Below are 23,139 nucleotides of genomic sequence, written 5' to 3' on the forward strand. Positions count from 1 at the left end.
AGGATCATTGTCATCTCCTGGAAAGTCTGCGAGCTGCAGTCCCCTTTTACTGAGCTCATGCTGAATCCGTTCACCAGGAACCTTCATCACAGCTGTGCACACTTGTGGGGTTTCAATTGCCTCTATCTCTATTCTCTGCTGTTTGTCCCAGACATTCTCCAAGATGACTTTCACTGTGTTGCGTTGGGACGTTGCTGGGGCAGAGGAGCCAAACGTGTGAAGAGTGAGTGCCTCTTGTCTGATTACTGGTAGCTTCAAGCCCTTCACAAGGTTTTCATGTATGAAGCTTCTCTGACTGCCTCCATCTAGTAAGCAACGAGCTATCTTCCTGCCCGATGGGCCTTCTACCCATGCCTTTGCCGTTTGTAGCAACACAGTGTTCTGTCCATCTGGCTTCATCTTCACTGAATGGGGAATAACTGAGGAAACAACAGCATCTACAGAAACAGTAGGGGGTTGCACCTCCCTCCTCTTACTGGTACAAACCGCAATGTGATGTCTGCTTCCACATGTTGCACATGACACATCTTTGACTTTACAGAATTTTGCTATGTGTCTCTGTCCTAAACATACAAAGCATCTTCCCATGTTCTTTAGTTTCTCTTTGCGTGTAGCAATATTATAGTCAGTGCAGTTTTCTGATTTGTGGTCTGCACTGTCACAAAATAGACACGTTTGTTGTTCCTTCTGGCTGGTTGTATGCAGTGCTGCAGCAGAGGGCATGTTGGGTCTTTTTGTTTTCATTTCATTGGAGAAGCATGACTTGTTCCATGGTTTGCTCTCTTTCTGTTGGTTGTATGATCTTGTCATTTGTAGCGCTCTCTCCCTGCTCTGAACCTCTTTCTGTAGGAAACTGATAATCTCAGACACTTTCCATTCATCATCTACTCCCCTCTGACGACTATAGTCAAGAGCTATGTCCTCTGGAATCATCTGCAGTAAGATTGGGAATAGTAGGCTTCCATAGGTTTCTGACATTACACCCAGTGATTCCAGGCTCCTAATCTGAATTTCACATTCATCATATAGCTGCCTCAATGCATTTAGATCAGAGGATTTCTTCACAGGTGTGAGATTCAGCAGCTTTGACATATGAGCACTAATCACAAGATCTTTCCTTCCAAATCTGCTCTTGAGTAGAGCGATTGCATTATCATAGTTACTGTCTGTTAACATCAGTCCTGCTACTGCCTTTGCAGCTGGTCCAGTGAGATATGTTTTCAGATAGGTAAACTTCTCTTTTTTACACAGTGAATCATTGTTGTGAATAGCAGTCTCATATTGGCTCCAAAACTCCTGCCACACACTGACATCTCCATAGAATTTCTCAATAATCAACTTCGGTAGCCTTACTGATTGTCTCTGTGATATGTTTGAGTTAGCGTCACTCACCCGGGCTGGTAGTGGATTGACGTCCTGTTTCTTCGTTATCACTCTTTGTGCACGGCTCTTCAGCATGATAATGCGTTCTTTGTAATCCTCCGTGCATGCAATCTCTGCCTCCAATCCGTCCAATGGCGTTAACTGTTCAATTCCACGATCGAGCTCAAACAAACTGTCCTCCTTAGCGGATAGCAATTCCAACAATGTACTCAAGTGATCGGTATCCGGATTTGACTGGGATATTTCCACGTCAATCTGATTCAAAATCCGCGTTGTTGCGCCTCGAATGGTACCCCGCTTTCGTCTCATTCTTTCTGCTTCATGCCGACGTTCCTCCTCAGCCATTTCAGCCACTTCTTCGTCGCAGCTCATATCCCGGGTTTCGGCACCAAATTTTAGATTAACTAACTTCTTAGTAATGACTCGGGACGTCGGGTTTGATACGAAAGCTTATTTTAGTAAGAATACTTCTTTACGTTACATTTAACAACAATTGTTTTGGTACAGAGCAATGCAGGTAAGATGCTGTTGGAAAGTCAGCCACAATCACCCGCACCTGCACATAATTGGCGCGTTATCACTCATTCCTCTCGCAAGGCATTCTGGGACTTGCAGTCAAAAAGCGTAATTCAACACAACCCAATACAATTACATATGCAAATAAATCTAAAGAAATATCTTTAGATACAGCTCAAAGAATAAACTTAAACATTAACTCTGTAACACATTAAAGTTACAACAGTCTGTGAGTATAACAGAACTCATATGGCAGGCAAAAACCTGAGAAAAAATCCAACCAGGAAGTGGGACATCTGAGGTTTGTAGTTTTTCAACTCTTGGCCGAATGGGGTCAAATTGCACTTCCTATGGCTTCCACTAGATGTCAACAGTCTTTAGAACCTTGTTTGATGCTACTACTGTGAAGTGGGGGGCGAATGAGAGGGGAATGAGTCAGAGGTCTGCCAGAGAGCCACTAGCTGGACACGCGTGTTCATGTGAGAGTTAGCTTGAGTTCCATTGCATTTCTACAGACAAAGGAATTCTCCGGTTGGAACATTATTGAAGATTTACGTTAAAAACATCCTAAAGATTGATTCTATACATCGTTTGACATGTTTCTACGGACTGTAATGGAACCTTTTGACTTTTCGTCTGCTCCTAGTGATCGCGCGTCGTGAATTTGGATTACTGGGCTAAACGCGCAAACAAAAAGGAGGTATTTGGACATAAATGATGGACATTATCGAACAAAACAAACAATTATTGTGGAACTGGGACTCTTGGGAGTGCATTCTGATGAAGATCATCAAAGGTAAGTGAATATTTATAATGCTATTTCTGACTTCTGTTGACTACACAACATGGCGGATATCTGTTTGGGTTGTTTTGGTCTCTGAGCTCCGTACTCAGATTATAGCATGGTGTGCTTTTTCCGTAAAGTTATTTTGAAATCTGACAAAGCGGTTGCATTAAAGAGGAGAAGTGTATCTATAATTCCGTGCATAATAGTTGCATCTTTTATCAATGTTTATTATGAGTATTTCTGTAAATTGATGTGGCTCTATGCAAAATCACCGGATGTTTTGGAACTACTGAACGTAACACGCCAATGTAAACTGAGATTTTTTGATATAAATATGAACTTTATCGAACAAAATATACAACAAAATATGTATTGTGTAACATGAAGTCCTATGAGTGTTATCTGATGAAGATCATCAAAGGATAGTGATTAATTTATCTCTATTTCTGCTTTTTGTGACTCCTCTCTTTGGCTGGAAAAATGGCTGTGTTTTTCTGTGACTTGGCTCTGACCTAACATAATTGTTTGGTTTGCTTTCGTTGTAAAGCCTTTTTTAAATCGGACACTGGTGGGATTAACATGAAGTGTATCTTTAAAATGGTGTAAAATACTTGTATGTTTGAGGAATTTTAATTATGTTGTTTTGAATTTGGCGCCCTGCACTTTCACTGGCTGTTGTCATATCGATCCCGTTAGCGGGATCTCCGCCCAAAGAGGTTCTTAAGTATGCTCTCTATAATTCTCTCTCTCTTTTTCTCTCTTTCTTTCTTTCTTTCTCTCTCTCGGAGGACCTGAGCCCTAGGACCATGCCTCAGGACTACCTGGCCTGATGACTCCTTGCTGTCCCCAGTCCACCTGGTCGTGCTGCTGCTCCAGTTTCAACTATTCTGCCTGCGGCTATGGAACCCTGACCTGTTCACCGGATGTGCTACCTGTCCCAGACCTGCTGTTTTCGACTCTCTAGAGACAGCAGGAGCGATAGAGATACTCTGAATGATCGGCTATGAAAAGCCAACTGACATTCACTCCTGAGGACATTCACTCCTGACCTGTTGCACCCTCGACAACCACTGTGATTATTGTCATTTGACCCTGCTGGTCATTTATCGCCACCCCTCATAGCCTGGTTCCTCTCTAGGTTTCTTCCCAGGTTCTCGCCTTTCTAGGGAGTTTTTCCTAGCCACCGTGCTTCTACATCTGCATTGCTGTTTGGGGTTTTAGGCTGGGTTTCTGTACAGCACTTTTTGATATCAGCTGATGTAAGAAGGGCTTTATAAATCAATCGATTTGATTAGTTGAGCATGAAAAACCCAGCAATGTCGCAGTTCTTGACACAAACCGGTGTGCCTGTCACCTACTACCATACCCCATTCAAAGGCACTTAAATCTTTTGTCTTGCCCATTCACCCTCTGAAAGAACACGTACACAATTCATGTCTCAATTTTCTCAAGGCTTAAAAATCTGTCTTTAACCTGTCAACTCCCCTTCATCTACACCGACTGAAGTGGGTTTAACAAGTTACATTGATAAGAGATCATAGCTTTCACGTGGATTCACCTGGTCAGTCTGTCATAGAAAGAGCAGGTGTTCATAATGTTTTGTACACTCAGTGTATATTCATATTCCCACAACGGACACTGACCTCTGGCCCATCTACCCATTCAGGTGGTTCAGAGGTTGGAGGAAATGCATAGTTCTTCTGGCATTCTTCACTGTAGGGATGATGCCAAGTTTCCACCAGACGTGACACTTGGCATTCAGGCTCAATCTTGGTTTCATGAGACCAGAGAATCTTATATATACATTCAATTCACTGTGCTTATGAACGTTTTGTGGACATAAAATACATCAATAGGATTCTAAATGGTTAAAAGTTCACATTTGGGATCGAGCTAATGATTAGCCCAATAGGTTAAATGCAGACAGGCAACCCAATGCTTTACCTATTTATTTATCACCACTCTGCTGCATCAGTTGGGCTACAGATGATATTACTTATTGTGAATATGATACCTGATAATATGGACCATGCATAGGCTATATGCATGGTCCAATATGTTAAAATCATTTCAACAAAAATTTTACCAATACGTTTGTTGGGCTCATTTCTGGAGGTGGAAATTATATTTCAGATGGTGTCAGTATAATTTTATTTTCATTCATTTGGAAGTAGAATGTCCTTTTGAACAGTCACCAGAGCTGAGCTTCTCAGTCCTTCTAAATACATTTTAGAACAGAAGACAGACTTACTTCATTCATTGTAAAATGAATGTAAAATGAATAAGCGAATTCATAATAATGGTCTTACAGAATGGACAGGCACCACCGGTGAGCAGTGAGTGATGAGACCTTGAGACATGTGCAACCACATGATCAAACCATTGTTGCTATTCCTTTTTGCAAACGGACTTTATTCAAGAGTATTGAGGAAGTGAACGTTTACTTTAAGTTAAAGAAAATGTCTTAGTAAAAGAAAAAGCTGATTGAAACAACAAAAAACACACAAATATGTTCAATCTCAAGTTCTCACCAAAATGACAGTCAATTGGCTGTATATAACTTTAATAGCCTTGTAATTGAAGCTTTATTGATAGGAGTGACACACTACACAATCTTACTTCAACCCTATTTCAAATGTATTTCCTATTTTGATTTCACAGATTACCCACGTTTAAAAAAGTGTGATGCATTTACTCATCACATCTATAAAAAGTTCTAGCAAGTGGTAGCCTATATTTTCCGTTTCATATTTCATACATATAGCGAGAAAATATATTTCAGACAATTGAACACAGAGAAGTTGCAAAACAAAGCCACATAAAATGGCACAATGACCAATTTATATGCTGTGAGTCAAAGAAGGTAGACCATTTGACTGAGGAGGAGAAACAGGAAGGGGCTGAGGTTCTGTCCTCTGAGGCTCACACTGCTGCTATTTGTTGGTTTAGGCTCAGGAGTTGGTTTAGGCTCAGGAGTTGGTTTAGGCTCAGGAGTTGGTTTCTCTGTATAATACCGAGGGACATTTTTTCATAGTGTTATCATACTGTATCATCAACTTCTTAAAACTGTTAAGGGAAATTCCAATACTGTATAGATAAAATAGGCTGTTACACTTGGTTGTAAACAAACCTTGAACAGAAAGTTCCACTTGACGAAGAATGTCCTCTGTTGGTATGAAACATGAATAACTCCCACTATCTGTGCTATTGAGATCAATCAGTAGGAGAGAGAAGTTGCCATTTGTCCACTCATCAGAGAACATACTGGTTCTGTTGATGAACTGAGAGTCTTGCTTGGTCAAATCTGCTTTTCCATCAATAATACTGTAGACAGTCGCATCATCTGCGGTTTGCCAAAAAATGGTGACATTTTTATGCTCCTTCTTCTCAATGTATGTGCAAGGCAAGATAACATTATCTCCCTTGAAGCCTTCAACTTTGACCTGCGAAGAGACTTTGGAACAGAGACATAAAAACAGAGACATAAAAATGTGCCTCCAATTAATCCATTTGACACTACAATACTAAATGACTATTTGAAATGAATACCTTGGGGTCCAATCAACAGGATCACACAAACCGGCAACCAGCACCTGTGGAGTCGTGATAGAGCATGTTATGGTTGGGAACGAGACTAGCAGGGTTATAAACACAGTGGCCTGGCTGAACATGAAAAGGAGGCTGAGCAACCAATCCTAACCTAAGAAACTGTTCATTTACTGTGCATTAAAATGACTTTGTAAAGCAACAAAAACAATACAGACCTACTCTTTGTTTCTAAGATGTAAACTAGCCAAAAGATAAGGTCTGCATGGTATTACTTGTAACTGTGGTAACTGAAGGTAATGCAAGTAACAGACGTACAGCAGTCCGCTTGCAGTCCAGTTTAGCGATGCGTAGGTAGACTCATAACCTGCAGTCGCTGCATTTATATCCTTAGGAAGGGTGGTGTCACGCCCTAAAATTAGAGATCCTTTTTATGTCTCTATTTTGGTTTGGTCAGGGCGTGTGTTGGGGTGGGCATTCTATGTTTTCTATTTCTGTGTGTTTGGCTGGGTGTGATTCTCAATCAGAGGCAGCTGTTTATCGTTGTTTCTGATTGAGAACCATACTTAGGTAGCCTTTTCCCACCTGTGTTTTGTGGGTAGTTATTTTCTGTTTTGTGTGTCTGCATCAGACACTCCTCTTCTTCAAACAGCCATTACAGGTGAGTTTAAGGTCATTAAATATTGTCTGGATGAAACATGAGTGGGTGACGGGAGGGTTTAGTAAAAAAGAAAAAATACCTTTAAAAAAATCACAAATATTGTTCTATCTACAGGCTACATTTCAGTTTTTTTTCATTATTTAATTTTTAAAAGTCTGACATTTGGAATTGTTTTAAGGTCATACCATGGATCATTTAGCTATTTGATTTTGAATTGTAGGACCCCTTTAGGTATAAAAAATATATTCCATCTGGCCTTTACTGCTATATAGCCCATAGAAACGCATTGATAAAGGGCTACAAAAAAAGACAGTCAAAAAATAAAGCATAAGGAATACGTTTTTGAAGTGTTTGTCTGTCACGATTGTTTGAATGAGTGGACCAAGGTGCAACGTGGTAGGCGTACATTTTCCTTTATTAAATGTACACCGAACAAAAAGAACAAAATACCAAACCAAACGTGAAGCTAAATAATAGTGCTAACAGGAAACTATCCATAGTCAAGATCCCACAAAGCACAATGGGGAAATTACTATCTAAATATGATCCCCAATCAGAGACAACGATAAACAGCTGTCTCTGATTGCGAACCATACCAGGCCAACATAAATTACTAATCACCTAGATGACCCACCCTAGTCACTATCACGCCCCAACCAACAGAGAATAAACAGCTCTCTATGGTCAGGGCGTGACACTGTCCTATATCTAAGAGATATAAGAAAGCTCAGGAAATATATCTCGCTATATATTTTTACACATATTTAACCCCTTATTTCTGTTGGAACAAAACTACCTCCATACTTCCCTGGGTTACCTTTAGACCAGTCCCATGACAAAACGAAGAACTCCATAGTGTGCATGAGTCTCCCCTTTCTATACAGTGATCATATTAGTTTGTAGGTCAAACCGTTCTGATGCATACAGAAGCTTTGGTGAGATGACCGATTTTCGCGATGTCTCATGGTCTGACAAACAGCTTATAGCTCTGCCACTTTCCACCTCAGCTGCGGAAGGGCGACATAGGCGGAGTGGTCGATTGCGACACAGCCCACGCGTGTATTTATTTTATCTGTAGCTTAAATTTAGGGATTCTGATAGGGATGTTTTTATTATGTTTCTTTGAATATACTCGAGGTTTTAAGGCTACCTGGCATTAGTGCGAAGTCCAAGGCTAAAATAACTATGTGTGCCAAGCATGCCACATAACATACATGCCTAATGCTTTTGCAAAGGACACAAACAGTTGTTGATCGAATAAGGCAAAAAGGGCCATGTTTAATTCAATAACAGAAAAGCTGCGAAATGGACAGTTGAGAATAAAAATAGTAGAGATGGAAGATTTGATAGTGGCTAAAGAGGATGCTATCAGTGCTGGCTATGTTATGTGTGATGATTGTGAGGTGCTATACAAATTCCACAGTCACAACACAGGGATTTCAAATAAGCCTATGGCACATCAAGGGAACTGTAGCCTACTGTTCAGATGGGTTGAATGGAAACTGATATCTGGACATTTACCGTCTATAACCTCACACAGCTGTATTATTAACTCCTACTGCAGAGTGAAGCATTTCTTGCAGTAGAATTATAGGCCTACACACACAGGCTACATTTGGACTGGGGAACAGGAGTGGAGAATGACAGAAGAGAAGCTGCAAGTATCTAATTACAGACAAGTTGACTAACAAATAGCCTACCAAAATGTCGGAAATGATGAGCAGAAACATATAAAATCAGGCAACAATAAACCAAATTCTGCAACACCTGTCAAAAAATCGTTCTGCGGTCTCTGACTGTAGCGTGCACGCATTTTCTATATTAGCGGGTTTGGGTTGGGTGAGGACCTCATATTTTCACTTTATCACATATAGTCCGGCGGTTGCCAATGGGTTATTAAATTGCGTGTGAACAAACAACTGACCCGCGCACCACTAATACAGGCCTATCAACATTGAGATAACAGGAACGGACCGTCTTTACAAAACACTTCTTACATACATAAGAACAGTTACATTTGTTCGGTAGACAGATTTTTTTCATGAAATTATGGATTTAATCATTAATAACACACATTTTCGTTACTGTCCAATGATTAATTACAACACAAATATATTTCCCCTCCACGTTTTTCAAAGCTTTCATCTAGTAATTTTAGAATCACTGAAGTGGCCGAAGGTAGACATCAATCACCCTTTGTGTTATCAGGGCTTGATAGTAACCATTTTTTACTTGTTTGAAGGCTCAAATCATATCAAATCAAATTGTATCGGTCACATACACGTGTTTAGCAGATGTTATTGCGGATGTAGCAAATGCGTGTGTTTCTAGCCCCCGACAGTGCAGTAATACCTAACAATTTCACAACATATACACAATACACACACATCTAAGTAAAGGAATGGACTTAAGAATATATAAATATATGGAGGAGCAAGTCACTTGTCCCCCCCCCCTCCCCCAAAAAAGGTCTGTAAAGCCATGGGCCAAAAAGGTCTGTAAAGCCATGGGCCAAAAAGGTCTGTAAAGCCATGGGCCAAAAAGGTCTGTAAAGCCATGGGCCAAAAAGGTCTGTAAAGCCATGGGCCAAAAAGGTCTGTAAAGCCATGGGCCAAAAAGGTCTGTAAAGCCATGGGCCAAAAAGGTCTGTAAAGCCATGGGCCAAAAAGGTCTGTAAAGCCATGGGCCAAAAAGGTCTAAAGCCATGGGCCAAAAAGGTCTGTAAAGCCATGGGCCAAAAAGGTCTGTAAAGCCATGGGCCAAAAAGGTCTGTAAAGCCATGGGCCAAAAAGGTCTGTAAAGCCATGGGCCAAAAAGGTCTGTAAAGCCATGGGCCAAAAAGGTCTGTAAAGCCATGGGCCAAAAAGGTCTGTAAAAGCCATGGGCCAAAAAGGTGACAAACTGTGTTGTATGATGCATGGAACCACTTCACAAAATAGCATTCATTATTTTCACTGGTATTGACAATGGAAGGCTGCTGGTCTCTGATCCCATGTATTATATAGTATCTCCTGCTGTTGTGGCTTTGAGCAAGGCACTTAACCCCCCACAAAGTAAAATACTACACTGATGGGCTACTGTGTAAAACACATGTGGTCCGTCAACCTCCATCTGGAGAGCTTCTGGGTGTGTAGTCTTTTGATCCAACCCTGCTGGAACACACCAGCTTATCAAGGTCCTGTTGAGCAGCTGTTTTACAATGTGGTGTGTTCCAGCAGGGCTGGAGCAAAAGCCTGTACATCCAGTAGCTCTCCTGGAATCACCAGGAGGATGGTTTGCATCCCTGCAACATAATTACAAGCAAAAACATTGTCTTTATAAAATAATTCTCTCACTCAATGAACCAGGGATCAAATGGCTAAGGTGGGGAGGTATTTAAGAAAGTATATATATATATGTGTGTGTTTTATTAACAACACTTATATCACAATATACAAACATCTTACAAAAAAATCTACCAAATAACACCGAAACTATGGATTATGGGGTATACATAAGTAAACAAAAATGTACAAGGTTTCACAGGCAATTAGGGTTCGTTTTGCTTTACAGTTTTTCAGATTATGCACCACTTCAAAATAAAATTCGAGTTCAATCATTTAAAAAAATAATGTTGGATTTTTTGCCCACTTGCATGTATGTACTGTAAATAATATTTACCATGCTGTCACGTCTGCTCCCGCTCTTCCCTACCTGCTTCGTCTCTCCAGCGTCAATACGTGACACATGCAGATTCATTGTATATTCTTTAATCTGATATAAATCATGAAACAAAAGTAAAACACCTTTACCATCAAGACGAACCCTAGCACCAGTTGATCTAATAAATACATGTACATCCATCCAAAAGATCTTACTGCAAATACATTCAAAGAACACCACTTGTAGTTTCATTCTCAATTTGACAGAACATACTTCATCGTTATCAATTTTAAATTGTCAGTACCTAGTTTACTGGATATATTACATTTATATTTTTTAAAGACACTTCACGGACTTCGTTGTTGACACAATATGTTCTCCTTAAATTCCATACCGCACTCCCAATTCTATAATTCCAGTATACTATTGCAGGAGGAAAAGAAGGCTCGGTACTCATCTTCCTAATAAAATTATTAGTGCACTTTTTATCCTTAACGCATAAACCATTTAATAGGACGCTGAAACTGAATTCCAAATTCCTCTGAAGAATGAAATATCCCTGTATACGTATTATAAGGCATGGAGCTATTGCATCAACAACGATGGCGTACTACTTCGCCATTTAATTTAAGGGGTATTATATTTAGCTCTGTTACATTTTAGGAGAAATTCAATGCCACCAACCTTTGTAAAAACAAGATTTGGAATATATTTCAAATCCTATCCTTAAATTGGAGGCAATTCTTGATCCTTCTAGTCTTAAAGATAATAGGATGTACCAAAATCAAGCACATTTAAACCAGCCATTTAAACCAGCCAGTCTACTTGTTTAATCGTTGCTTTGGGAACATCCAATGCCATTGCAGTATATAGTAGTCTCGATAATCCTTCAATTTTTTTGACAGCAATACACAACCGTTCAAAGACATCTCCCTTAATTAACAACCAAGCAACAAACCTCTTTTTTAACATTATCAGTGGTGGGATTAAAATTCAATGCGCCCTTTCTGTTTGGTTTTTACATATCTTAATTCCCAGGTATGTATTAAAATTTGTATGGGAATAACGGAAATAAACAATCATTACATATAGCCTTTAATGCAAATAAATCACACTTTAAAAAACATTTAAAGTCAAACCAGATACAGAGGAAAATAAATTCAAACAATCCACAGTTTTGGATAACCTCTGTTCAAGCTGGGCAAGATGATAAGATGTTCATCTATTTGTAAGGTTAAAATATTCAGTGTTCAGGGGAGTTCTTGACAGCATAGGAGTTACTTGTCAATTAGGCTATTCTAAGAATATTTTAAAAACTTTGTCAGAATTACATGTCCAGTATTGAATAGAGAATCGTAACCATTTTTTTTTTTTTAGCGATTGAGAGATGTTTTTATAACCTGAGTATGCAGCATTGGTTTCATCAACGTCAACCGTGCACCAGTATCAACTGCGTTCCGGGCATTTGCGAGAGCCAGTGGAAAATTATTTTAGGACATGACAATGACATTCATACATGCATTGTTAACTAGCGAGAACCAGGCAAACTACACAATATGTTTTGAATTGGCTAGTTAGTCGGTTGTATATCATTATTTTACCAGCTGCACAAATGTCTCTCTCTCGCTCTCTCTCCTCTGGCTACGCCCTACTGGCACACAGCAGGAATTTTCCAGGATTTTGATTGAAGACCCAGCATGGGCTATAACTGGGCAAACAACTCACTAACTAGCAATGAATATCAACAAATGTGCACACGACTAGGCTCGCTTTGATAAAAAAAAAAAAAAAACTCATATCACGACTGCATGATTGAAAGCCCGATTGTGCCTGTCAATGCAGGCCTACACTCTTAAAATGAGTGTTTCAATAAGGGTTCTCCTCTAAGATCCTCAAAGTTAATCGAATAAATGTAGTAGGTGGGGTTAATCGAGGAACCTCCTAAATAGGTGAGGGTTCTTGCAGGAACCTAACTGCCCAACTGAAACGTTTGGATTTTAATTTGAAAGGACAGCAGGTGCAGGCACTTAACATAACAATTTAAAGAACTCCTCACTTTTGTGTCTGTAGGTATACAGAAGAGGAGGCATACAAAGTTATGTCAAGTGGTATTGGTATGTTAGACTGTGGTTTTTTGATAATGGTTTAAAAGAACCTGTTGGATCACCATGCACTGCAAAATCATTCTGGCTACGGAGACAGAGAACATCAACACGCAAGGCATTCCTATACCTAATCAGTTGTTCTTTGTGGAAGCCCTCTGGCTGTTATGTTTTGTATGTTACTGTTATTATTATTTTTTAATTACTATTAAAAAAATGAATCCATTCAATTGAGATGTGTCTTCCGCATTTAACCCAACCCCTCTGAATCAGAGAGGTGCGGGGGCTGCCATGATCGACTTCCACGTCTTCGGTACTGGCCCAGCGCTCTAACCACTAGGCTACCTGCCGCACCATTACACTTTGGGCTCTGCTGGGAGTTAACCTCATATTTTGATCTTCTAATTCTGCTTTGCCACTAAAACCATTATAAACACTGACAACTAAAATATTGTGTAATTGTTATGTGTATTATTATTCAAAAATGAAACCTAAAAGTGTATTCAAAATGTTGGAAGATCCATTAAAAGGGGTTATTCGAAGAAATTATAGGGGTTCCCCCACAGTTTCAATTTGAAGAACCCCTGGATACTCCAGGAACTTTTTTGTTTTTGAGTTTACAATAATTAAAGGCGCTGCATTGTCAACCTGATGTCTGCATTGGCCGTGCAGCATTTACGGTAATGCAGAGGTCAGGGCATTCATACTTCTTGCACTTCTGCTCAACAGCTCTGTGCTGTTCCGCGATCTGTTGTGAAGGGTAGGTTGGAAGATGGCGGCGAGTGCATACGAGATTTCAGCTTGTTCCGAGTAACCTTAACTTTTTGTCCCTCTCAAACTTAAATGTAACGGAACTTGGCTTATAGTAAACACAGAGAACAACGCTTAGTTGACAGCTAATTTGATCTGAAACTTGAGCTAATTTGATCTGAAAAAATGTGCGAAAGAGCAAAGGGAGGAGTAGGCCGTTTCTAGCTGAGCACTCATACATTGGAGAAAAACCGCCATCTGACTCCTCGGGAGAAGAAATGGAGAATTCTGGACATTCGGTTGATTCTGAAAATGCAGTCAAAAGTCCTGCACCCAAAAAGACACAAAGAATTGTCTTTGCGCGAACTACATACAGGTCAACATAATCGATGCTATCTGCAAAGATAAACGAAAGAGCCGATGGTCTGGAGAAAATTATACGTGAGAACACATAAATAGTTGACTTCGAGATCTCTCTGAATCATGCATATAAGAGTATCGAAGAGCTTAAACTTGCAAACACTGCTACTTCTGAGAAATGCACTGTACAGGAGAAGACCATCGCAGGCCTGCAAGAGCGCTTATCCGAAGCAGAGCGATACCGGAGAAGGTGGGGGCTACGGCTTTACGGTGTGGATGTCGCTCATCGTATTGGGAAGAAACAAGATACCATCGTCAGCCGCTCGATCATCATTCCGTTTGCTTTTCGCACAGTGAGAGATGCAGTTTGGAAGAAAGCAAAGGAAAGCACCTTTCTGAAAGAGAGAATTTAGATTCGGTGAGGACCTGACTGCAGCAGACAAGGCAGCAAAGGCAAAATTGTGGCCTCTTGTACAACAGGTCCGAAATCAAGGAAAGGGTGGATACTACTACAGGTGGATACTACAGGGGAATCCGAGCCTTTTTCACCGACGGAAAATAAATACGACCGGGGTGATTTGTTCTGTCGGTGGGTTTACAAGGTAGCTCCTTCCCCACTGCAAACTGAGCGTTCTATTTTTGAATTATGGTGTTACTGTTTACAAGTTAAGACTTCTGTTAATACATATATGAAGCAACTTTTTATAGAAAGGGTAGAGTTGAGATTGCATAGGATTTTTTGTTTGTTTTTGTAAGGACTGCAACGCAGATCTTGTATTTGTTCAAGAAACACATTCATGCAGAGGACTATAATTATTGGGGCAATGTCATTTTTTGGGGGGGCCACGGGACTAATTATTCAGCTGGTGTTGCAATTTTAGCACACAATTTCAAAGGGAAATGTTTGTTTACTCAAATGGACACCAATGGACATTGGCTAGTAGTGGTCATCAACCACATGGACAGATTATTTGTGTCGTGTAATGTATATGAATTAGAGGTCGACCGATTAATTGGAATGGACGATTAATTAATTTAATTAATTTAAAGTTTTCATAACAATTGTAAATCTGTATTTTTGGGCGCCGATTTAAATAAAAGTTTTTTTTTTTAACTAGGCAAGTCAGTTAAGAACACATTCTTATTTTCAATGACGGCCTAGGAACGGTGGGTTAACTGCCTTGTTCAGGGGCAGAACGACAGATTTTCACCTTGTCAGCTCGGGCATCCAATCTTGCAACCTTACAGTTAACTAGTCCAACGCAATAACGACCTGCCTCTCTCTCGTTGCACTCCACAAAGAGACTGCCTGTTACGTGAATGCAGTAAGCCAAGGTAAGTTGCTAGCTAGCATTAAACTTATCTTATAAAAAACAATCAATCATAATCACTAGTTAACCTGTAGTGACGCCCAGCCCGTGAATGGGACCGTTATCATCATCTGACATTAATTAGCATAACGCAACAGACACAAATCTTCCTAGAAAATATTCCTATTCATGAAAATCACAAGTGAAATATATTGGAACACAGCCTTTTGTTAATAATCACCCTGTCATCTCAGATTTTCAAAATATGCTTTACACAAACGCTTGTCTAGCGTTGGCTGTAAGTTTATCATAGCCTAGCATAGCATTATGCCTTGCTAGCAGCAGGCAAACTTGTCACGGAAATCAGAAAAGCAATCAAATTAAATCGTTTACCTATGATGAACTTCGGATGTTTTCACTCACGAGACCCCCAGGTAGACAGCCAAAGTTCATTTTCTTCCCAAAAGATTATTTTTGTAGGCGAAATGGCTCCGTTTGTTCTTCACGTTTGGCTGAGAAATCGCCCGGAAATTGCGGTCACCACAACGCCGAAAAATATTCTAAATTCGCTCCATAATATTGACAGAAACGTGGCAAACGTTGTTTAGAATCCATCCTCAAGGTGTTTTTCTAATATCTATTCGATAATATATCCGTCGGGGCCACCATGTGATCACTTACGCAATGTGCCCCCATACGGCTATTCTTCAACAGAAATGCGTAAAACTATGTCACAATGCTGTAGACACCTTGGGGAATACGTAGAAAGCGTAAGCTCGTTGATGGTACATTCACAGCCATATAGGGAGTCATTGGAACGCAGCGCTTTCAAAACCTGGGGCACTTCCGGATTGGATTTTTCTAAGGCTTTCGCCTGCAACATCAGTTCTGTTATACTCACAGACAATATCGTTACAGTTTTGGAAATTTTTGTGTTTTCTATCCAAAGCTGTCAATTATATGCATATTCTAGCATCTTTTCCTGACAAAATATCCCGTTTAAAACGGGAACGTTTTTTTTCCAAAAAATGAAAATACTGCCCCCTAACACCAAGAGGTTTTAACTACACATGGTTGATGATATTACTAGATATTATCTTGCGTGTCCTGCGTTGCATATAATCTGACTGAGCATACAAGCAGACAAGTATCTGACTGAGCGGTGGTAGGCAGAAGCAGGAGCGTAAACATTCATTCAAACAGCACTTTCGTGCGTTTTGTAACCGAAGTGAAATGGCTAGCTAGTTAACTAGAGGGACGGAAGCTATACTGTTACACTGGCAATACTAAAGTGCCTATAAGAACATCCAATAGTCAAAGGTTAATGAAATACAAATGGTATAGAGAGAAATAGTCCTATAATTCCTATAACAACTACAACCTAAAACTTCTTACCTGGGAATATTGAAGACTCGTGTTAAAAGGAACCACCATATGTTCTCATGTTCTGAGCAAGGAACTGAAACGTTAGCTTTCTTGCATAGCACATATTGCACTTTTACTTTCTTCTCCAACACATTGTTTTTGCATTATTTAAACCAAATTGAACATGTTTCATTATTTACTTGAGGCTAAATTGATTTTATTGATGTAATATATTAAGTTAGAATAAGTGTTCATTCAGCATTGTTGTAATTGTCATTATTACAAACAAAAACAAAAAAATCGTCCGCTTAATCGGTATTGGCTTTTTTGGTCCTCCAATAATCGGTATCGGCGTTGACAAATCATAATCGGTCGAACTCTAATATGGATACTGTTTTAGTCCTCCAAATAATGTACTTCTAGAGGAAATTGAAGAAATTATTAAGTCTTCTGAGAAAATATCCATCCAGTCAGATTTTAGTTGTAGATTTTAAATGGGTTATTCTAATGAGACGGATAGATTGTCCCATAGGCCTAACATTGGTGTGAACAAGTTGGTGAATTTCTGCCAAAGCCTGGACTTAATTGACATATGGAGAGTTAAAAAACCTGGAGAGTAACAATACACATGGAGTAATAGAGATCGTTCTCTACAATCAAGAATTGACTTGTGGGTGATAACCTCTAGTCTTGAGCCCAACACTGTAGAGGTAAAAATACTGCCTGCAGTCCTGACGGATCAAAGTCATATGGCTGACTGTAAGAATGTGCAATAATGATGATAAGAAATACTCTGGTGGTTATTGGAAATGAAATAACTCATTGTTATTGCATGATGAAAAATGTGATTAAGAATCTAATTTCTGTTTACTGGAGTTTAGCTACATCTAATGCAGAATATGGGAAATATTGGGAACTGCTGAAATTTAAAATCCGCTCAGCCTGTATTACTTATGGAAAACAGCTTGCTTTAAGAAGGAGATGCCAGGTAGTTTAACTCTCTAAGACAATTGCCGACATCACAGAGATTGAGCATCTTGATCTTAATGAGGAAGCTAAATTGAATGATTTACAGAATCGACTAGACACATTGTATGAGGAAAATGCTAGAGGAGCCTTCATAAGATCCAGAAAACAATGGCTTGAAAAAGGCAAAAAGAACAGTAGCTACTTTTTTAATTTGGAAGAGAGTAGAGGGGAACTCGACATACTTCGGAAATGTAAGATTAATGGGGTTACCACTGAGGATAGAGAGGTGTTATCAGACTTTACCACTAAGTTTTATGAGAATCTTTACTCCTTAGATAACAATTTGAGTGATTATAAGGATCTCCTTGATTCTATAGAGAATGTTAATTCGGTTAGTGAAGAAATCAATCGGTCATGTTGTCAAGAATGATCCATTATAGACATCCAGTACGGGGTTGCTCAGTTAAAAAAGAACAAATCTCCAGGTTGTGATGGATTAACCTCTGAATTTTACAAAACCTCTGATTTCTGAAGAAATAGCACCTTTTTTTACTTGAAACCTTTAAGGAGACTAAAGAAGGGAGAACTACCTGCCTCTCTGAAGCAAGGGGTTATTACTCTTATACCTGAACCACACAAGGATCTCTTAAATATTGATAATTGGTGTCCAATCAAATTCCTAAATAACAACTACAACATTATAGCCTTAATCTTTGCAAAAAGGTTAAAGCCTTCCTTGAATGATCTGATTGATGAATGTCAATCAGGGTTTATGAAAGGGTGCCATATATCTAATAATCTGAGGCTGCTGTTAGACTTGGTTGAGTATTGTGATCTATTAGATGACTTCCCTGTTATCCTATTTTGGGATTTTCAGAAAGCATAGTAAGTCACAATTTTATCTTTGATTGTCTTAAGCATTTGAAATTGTCGTTTTGTTGTTGATGCTATTAGAACTCTGTATAATGGTGGCAATAGCTGTATCAAACTCTGTCATCGAACATCCTCAAGGTTTAACATTTACAAAGGAATACGACAAAGTTGTCCAATTTCACCTTTTTTATTTTTGTTAGTATCTAAAATCTTATGCTCATTAGTTCATCAAAGTCCATTTGAAGGCATTTACATTCCAGACCAGAGAGATCAAGATATCCCAACAGGTGGATGACACTTCACTTTTTTTGAAAAATGTGTCTCAAACTAGATTATCATTGGATATCGTGAAGCAGTTCTCCAAAATCTTGGCATTAAATCTTTCCAAATGTGAGATGTTTGTTTTGAAAGAAGCTGTCAATCCAGCAGATTGTAACATCTCTGAAAAAGAGAGTGTAACCTACCTCTGTGTAAAGATCATTCACAACCTTAAGATATTTGGTGATCTTAATTTGAACCCTGTAACTGAATCTGTCAAAAATAATTATCCTCATGGTTAGGGAGGGATTTAAGTCTTCAAGGAAGGGTGCTTTAATCCAAAGCTATCTCGTGCATCCTATCTTTTTTTTAAATCTATTGACATTCCCAAATCCACGTGCTGTACCTTAGATAGGCTATTGTACAACTTCATATGGAAAAACAAGCCACATAAGATAAAAAGAGATGTTATCACCAACAGGGTTTGTGACGGCGGTCTAAATGTCTTAGACTTCACTCTCTTCAATCAGATATCAAAGGTCAACTGGGTTAAAAGGTACATAAAACATCCTCATAGTTTCTGGAATATTATACCTCATTTTGTTTTTCAGAAGTTTGGAGGGCTTCATTTTTTACTACAATGTCCATGTATTGTGGGTAAACATCCTGTGAAACTGGCGGCTTTTCACAAGCAGGCTTTAATGTGCTGGGCTTTGTTGTATAAACACAACTTTTCACCTCATAAAGGTTTTATATGGAACAATGGGTCAATAGTACATAGAAACAAGATGTTATTTAACCATAAATGGTTCTTGAAAAACATTGTCCTTGTCAGCCAGTTAGTTAATATTAGTGGGAATCTATTTACACAGAGAGAATTTATGGAAAGATACAACTTTGAGGTTTCAAGCAAGGAATATGACACTGTTATTAAAGCTATACCTAGTGGGATAAAAACTTTACTTCAGAATAATGCATATTTTGAAATATCTCCGATTGTAACCGATATTCAGGTGAATGGCATTGGTCTACTAGATACGAAATTCAACAATCGTTTATTAAGGGACATTTTCTACAGGAAGTCTATTCCCTCTGCGATATTTTGTTGGGCTTCATCGTTTGATGTAAACTGGCGCAGTGCTTGGCTTACTCCACGCAAATTTATGGTGACCAATAAAGTAAACATCTCCTTTAAGATTATCTATAGATTCTATCTGTGTAATAGCTTGATTTCTAAGTATATACCTGATGTTACCAGTGAATGCCGTTTTTGTGAACTAGAAACTGAATCTATTGAACACTTATTCTGAAATTGTTTATATAGTGAGGTGTCCTGGACTGAAGTAAAACTATATCTTGGCCTTAAATTGCATACAACCATGGCAATTTCTAAGTTTGACATATTATTTTACAACACTGATTCCACAATTGAACGTGAGTATGTCATAAATCTCTTTATTTTATTAGGAACATTTTTGTTACACAAATCAAAATTCAGAAAGACCCCTTTTCTTATTTTTTAAATCTGATTTGGAAAACTATTTAGTCTTTAAAACATATACAAAACAAAATGTCAAAAAAATGTATTCGCTATATGTCTGTATTTGATATAATGTGGATAATATTTATATTACTTTTTTTCTCATTTCTTTGTGGAATCCCTCAGGCTGTTATGTTTGTTTTGCATGTTACTGTTATTAAAATATTATTTTTTAAAGAGCTGTTGTGAAGGAAGTTGTCAAGGAAGTGAGTTTTTGTTTTTCAGGACCTCCCGCCCCCACTTACAGTGAACCAATCATGTCAATGCAGCGCTATATGGAGCCCTCCGCATTGTTACAACGCTTCGGATGCACACAGCAATGCAGTACGGAGCTCAATTTTCACATCAAGCATAAATTGTCTCTTGTACTCTGATAAATTCTGCAGATATTGGGAGGACAGTGTTACATGTTGCATGCAGAGGGAACTGATTTAATTCTGATCTGAGTAGCCGAGTTGTTTTGATAATGTGATTTATGCGTGATTTAATTCTAAATTATTCTTGTCCAAGCAGACAAGTGTTAATAATGTTGAGCCCTGGTTATCATGTTTGGCAGATATGAAAGAAAATACATTGTCTAGCTATGGCGGAATAGAAAAATGGCGGCCATGACCGCCAGGAGGAGTTTTTGTGATGGCTCCACGTCTGAAAATGTTCAGGACCCCAAACTGTACAAGTGTAGACTCACCAAGTTTTATGCTTTTATGAAAACGTGAACAATTCACCAAAAAATGTGGCACCGATCACCAGGACTATTTGTTAATTTGTTGGGTAGCCAGGATGCAGTGGGAACACCTGCAGTGCTTACTATTTTCAGTAGATGGTGCTGTTCAACCAGTTAAAACACACCCGGTCAAATTGTGTAGTAGTGTACCACTGTAAGTGATGATGGCCCAATAATTTAGCTTAAAGCTGCAATATATATACTTTTAGGGCTATCCAACAAAATGCACATAGAAATGTGAGTTATAGATCTGTCTGTCAAGTAAGGACAAAAAGACAAGTGCAAATTTGCACAGATTAAATGACCTGTATAATATTGATGCAGTTCTTTGACCACAGACTCGCCTCAAAGCCCTGAATAAAGTTTGCTTGTTTGCAGCACTCCTAAACGGTTGGTTTTGAGGGATGTCTGAATAGAAGACAGTTACAGTACAACTGGATTGACCCTTCATGTATAAATGGACACACTACATCATCGCATTTTAGTAAAGTATAACTCATGGCAAAGTAGGGGAACGTTAACAAACAATATAATTACTGACTAGCAGTGAAAAGGGGTGACGCATATTCAGTAGACTCTTTTAGTCATCACTGTAACAATGTCACACGACTACCATCATTTTACACTAAGCATTTCTAAGCATGTTCTTAGCTTGCCCTTATGGATCATGCATTATACTGCAAAACTAATTATTGATGCAAGTTCAGGATTTAATCGTCTTGGTGCTGTGTCACTGACTTCAGGGGTAAATGTAATAAACAATGCAGTGACTATTTCATTTGTTACTTTAAACTTGCATGCAATCAGTGTTATGATATATCGGTATGCTTTTCAGCACGTTATACTGTTGAAGTTGCACTATGGTTGCTAAAATTCTAATAGTTCACCTAATTTCAGTTTCATGAGACAAAACAAACAAGCATAGTGTTGATAAACATTGTACCATCTAAACCGCTGTGAAATATATTTTCTATAACCAAAAATATTGTATTTTCAGCTGTTTGAAGCTGGTGTACAAAACTGAAAGTAAAAGACAAAAAAACGAAACTAAAGAACAGGAAGCATAGAAATAGCACACACAGAACAGATCTACCGCTTCTTAGACTTGACAGACAGATCTATAACTCACATTTCTATGTGAATTTAGTTGGATAGCCCTAAAAGTATATATTGCAGCTTTAAGCTAAATTATTGGTCCAAATTAGCTGAGACAGATGCAACTGTTTAGGATCTTTACAAAAAGTAATTTACCTCTGGTCTATTTGGCGTCTTGATGTTAGTTTTGAAGGAGAGTTCCTGTTCTGACATGGCAAGGTCAAGATTAGCACTGAAATATAAACCAACAAAATGGGAAAAGTTGATAAACAAAATCAATATGTAAATTCTCTGTAAACGACAAAAAATGTTAAAATATTTCAAATCTCGTATTTCCATTCACTCACCCAGGATCATAACCATCAGAATAACATTCAGAACACTGTAAATGAACAGAAGACAGTTCTCCCATGATGACCTGTAGCTGGAGGTCTGGTTTGGATAGCTGGATGTCTGGTTTGGATAGCTGGATGTCTGGTTTGTCTGATTGGGATAGTCAGCATAAACATCTGTGCAATAATGCACATGGAAAAATCACTATATTAAATGTGCATGTAGTGATATCCACACAATGCCACTTTACAATTAAAGTACATTAAGTTGGTGTACAGTGCATCACACACGCAGCGTTGGGACAACATACGCTTGATGTATTTCAATAAAGATTTATGTTATATTGAAAGGAATTCATCATTGAATAAAATGTGCACTTACCAGCGGTCATGAGTCTGGTACCATTGCTGAATATCAATCTACCCTCTTCTTTTTTTGCACAGTAGAACACTCCACAATCATCTACTGTTACATTCTGTATTAACAATCTATGTCCTGTTAGTAATGAATATTTCTGTCTAAAAGTAGTATTGTAATAAAACGCAGCAGGACTATTACTAGTGAAAGAGTGGAGTATGGCCAGTGGAGGCTGTGGTTGGTGCTGAATGTACCAGTATGCACTTTCTATGTTAAGAGAACAGTTTATGGTTGTATTCTGTCCAAGTTCCACCAGTGTCTCTGTCAAGCCATCAGCTCCCCGACAGCATATAAAGAGACCTAGAAACAGATCAGGTCATTCATTACATTAAACATTTGATTTGTTTCTTAAGTTATTAAGTACATGTAGTAACAAAATAATTGTCTTACACAACAGATGTCCCACAACTCTCAGCATCGTCTCAAATGTGTGTTGTTGATTAGGTTGGTTTCCTGCTTGTGTAGCAGTGGTCTGTTAGAGCACTCTTTGCTGCTGTACAGACAAACC

At 38.7% G+C, this 23,139-nt stretch overlaps 1 protein-coding gene across 1 annotated transcript; it reads right to left on the reverse strand.

The window, feature by feature from the left end:
- Positions 1 to 5,245: 5,245 nt before the first annotated feature.
- On the reverse strand, positions 5,246 to 23,134 carry cd80 (CD80-like protein). The gene is given in 7 exon segments (NM_001124414.1): positions 5,246 to 5,689; positions 5,817 to 6,140; positions 6,236 to 6,279; positions 22,038 to 22,113; positions 22,229 to 22,390; positions 22,596 to 22,931; positions 23,022 to 23,134. Coding segments are annotated over 7 exon segments (1,119 nt in total). The 5' UTR covers positions 23,050 to 23,134; the 3' UTR covers positions 5,246 to 5,540.
- Positions 23,135 to 23,139: the final 5 nt, after the last annotated feature.

The sequence above is a fragment of the Oncorhynchus mykiss genome, chromosome 18 (assembly GCF_057628025.1).
Source record: "Oncorhynchus mykiss isolate SJ-2025 chromosome 18, ASM5762802v1, whole genome shotgun sequence".
Classification (NCBI taxonomy): domain Eukaryota; kingdom Metazoa; phylum Chordata; class Actinopteri; order Salmoniformes; family Salmonidae; genus Oncorhynchus; species Oncorhynchus mykiss.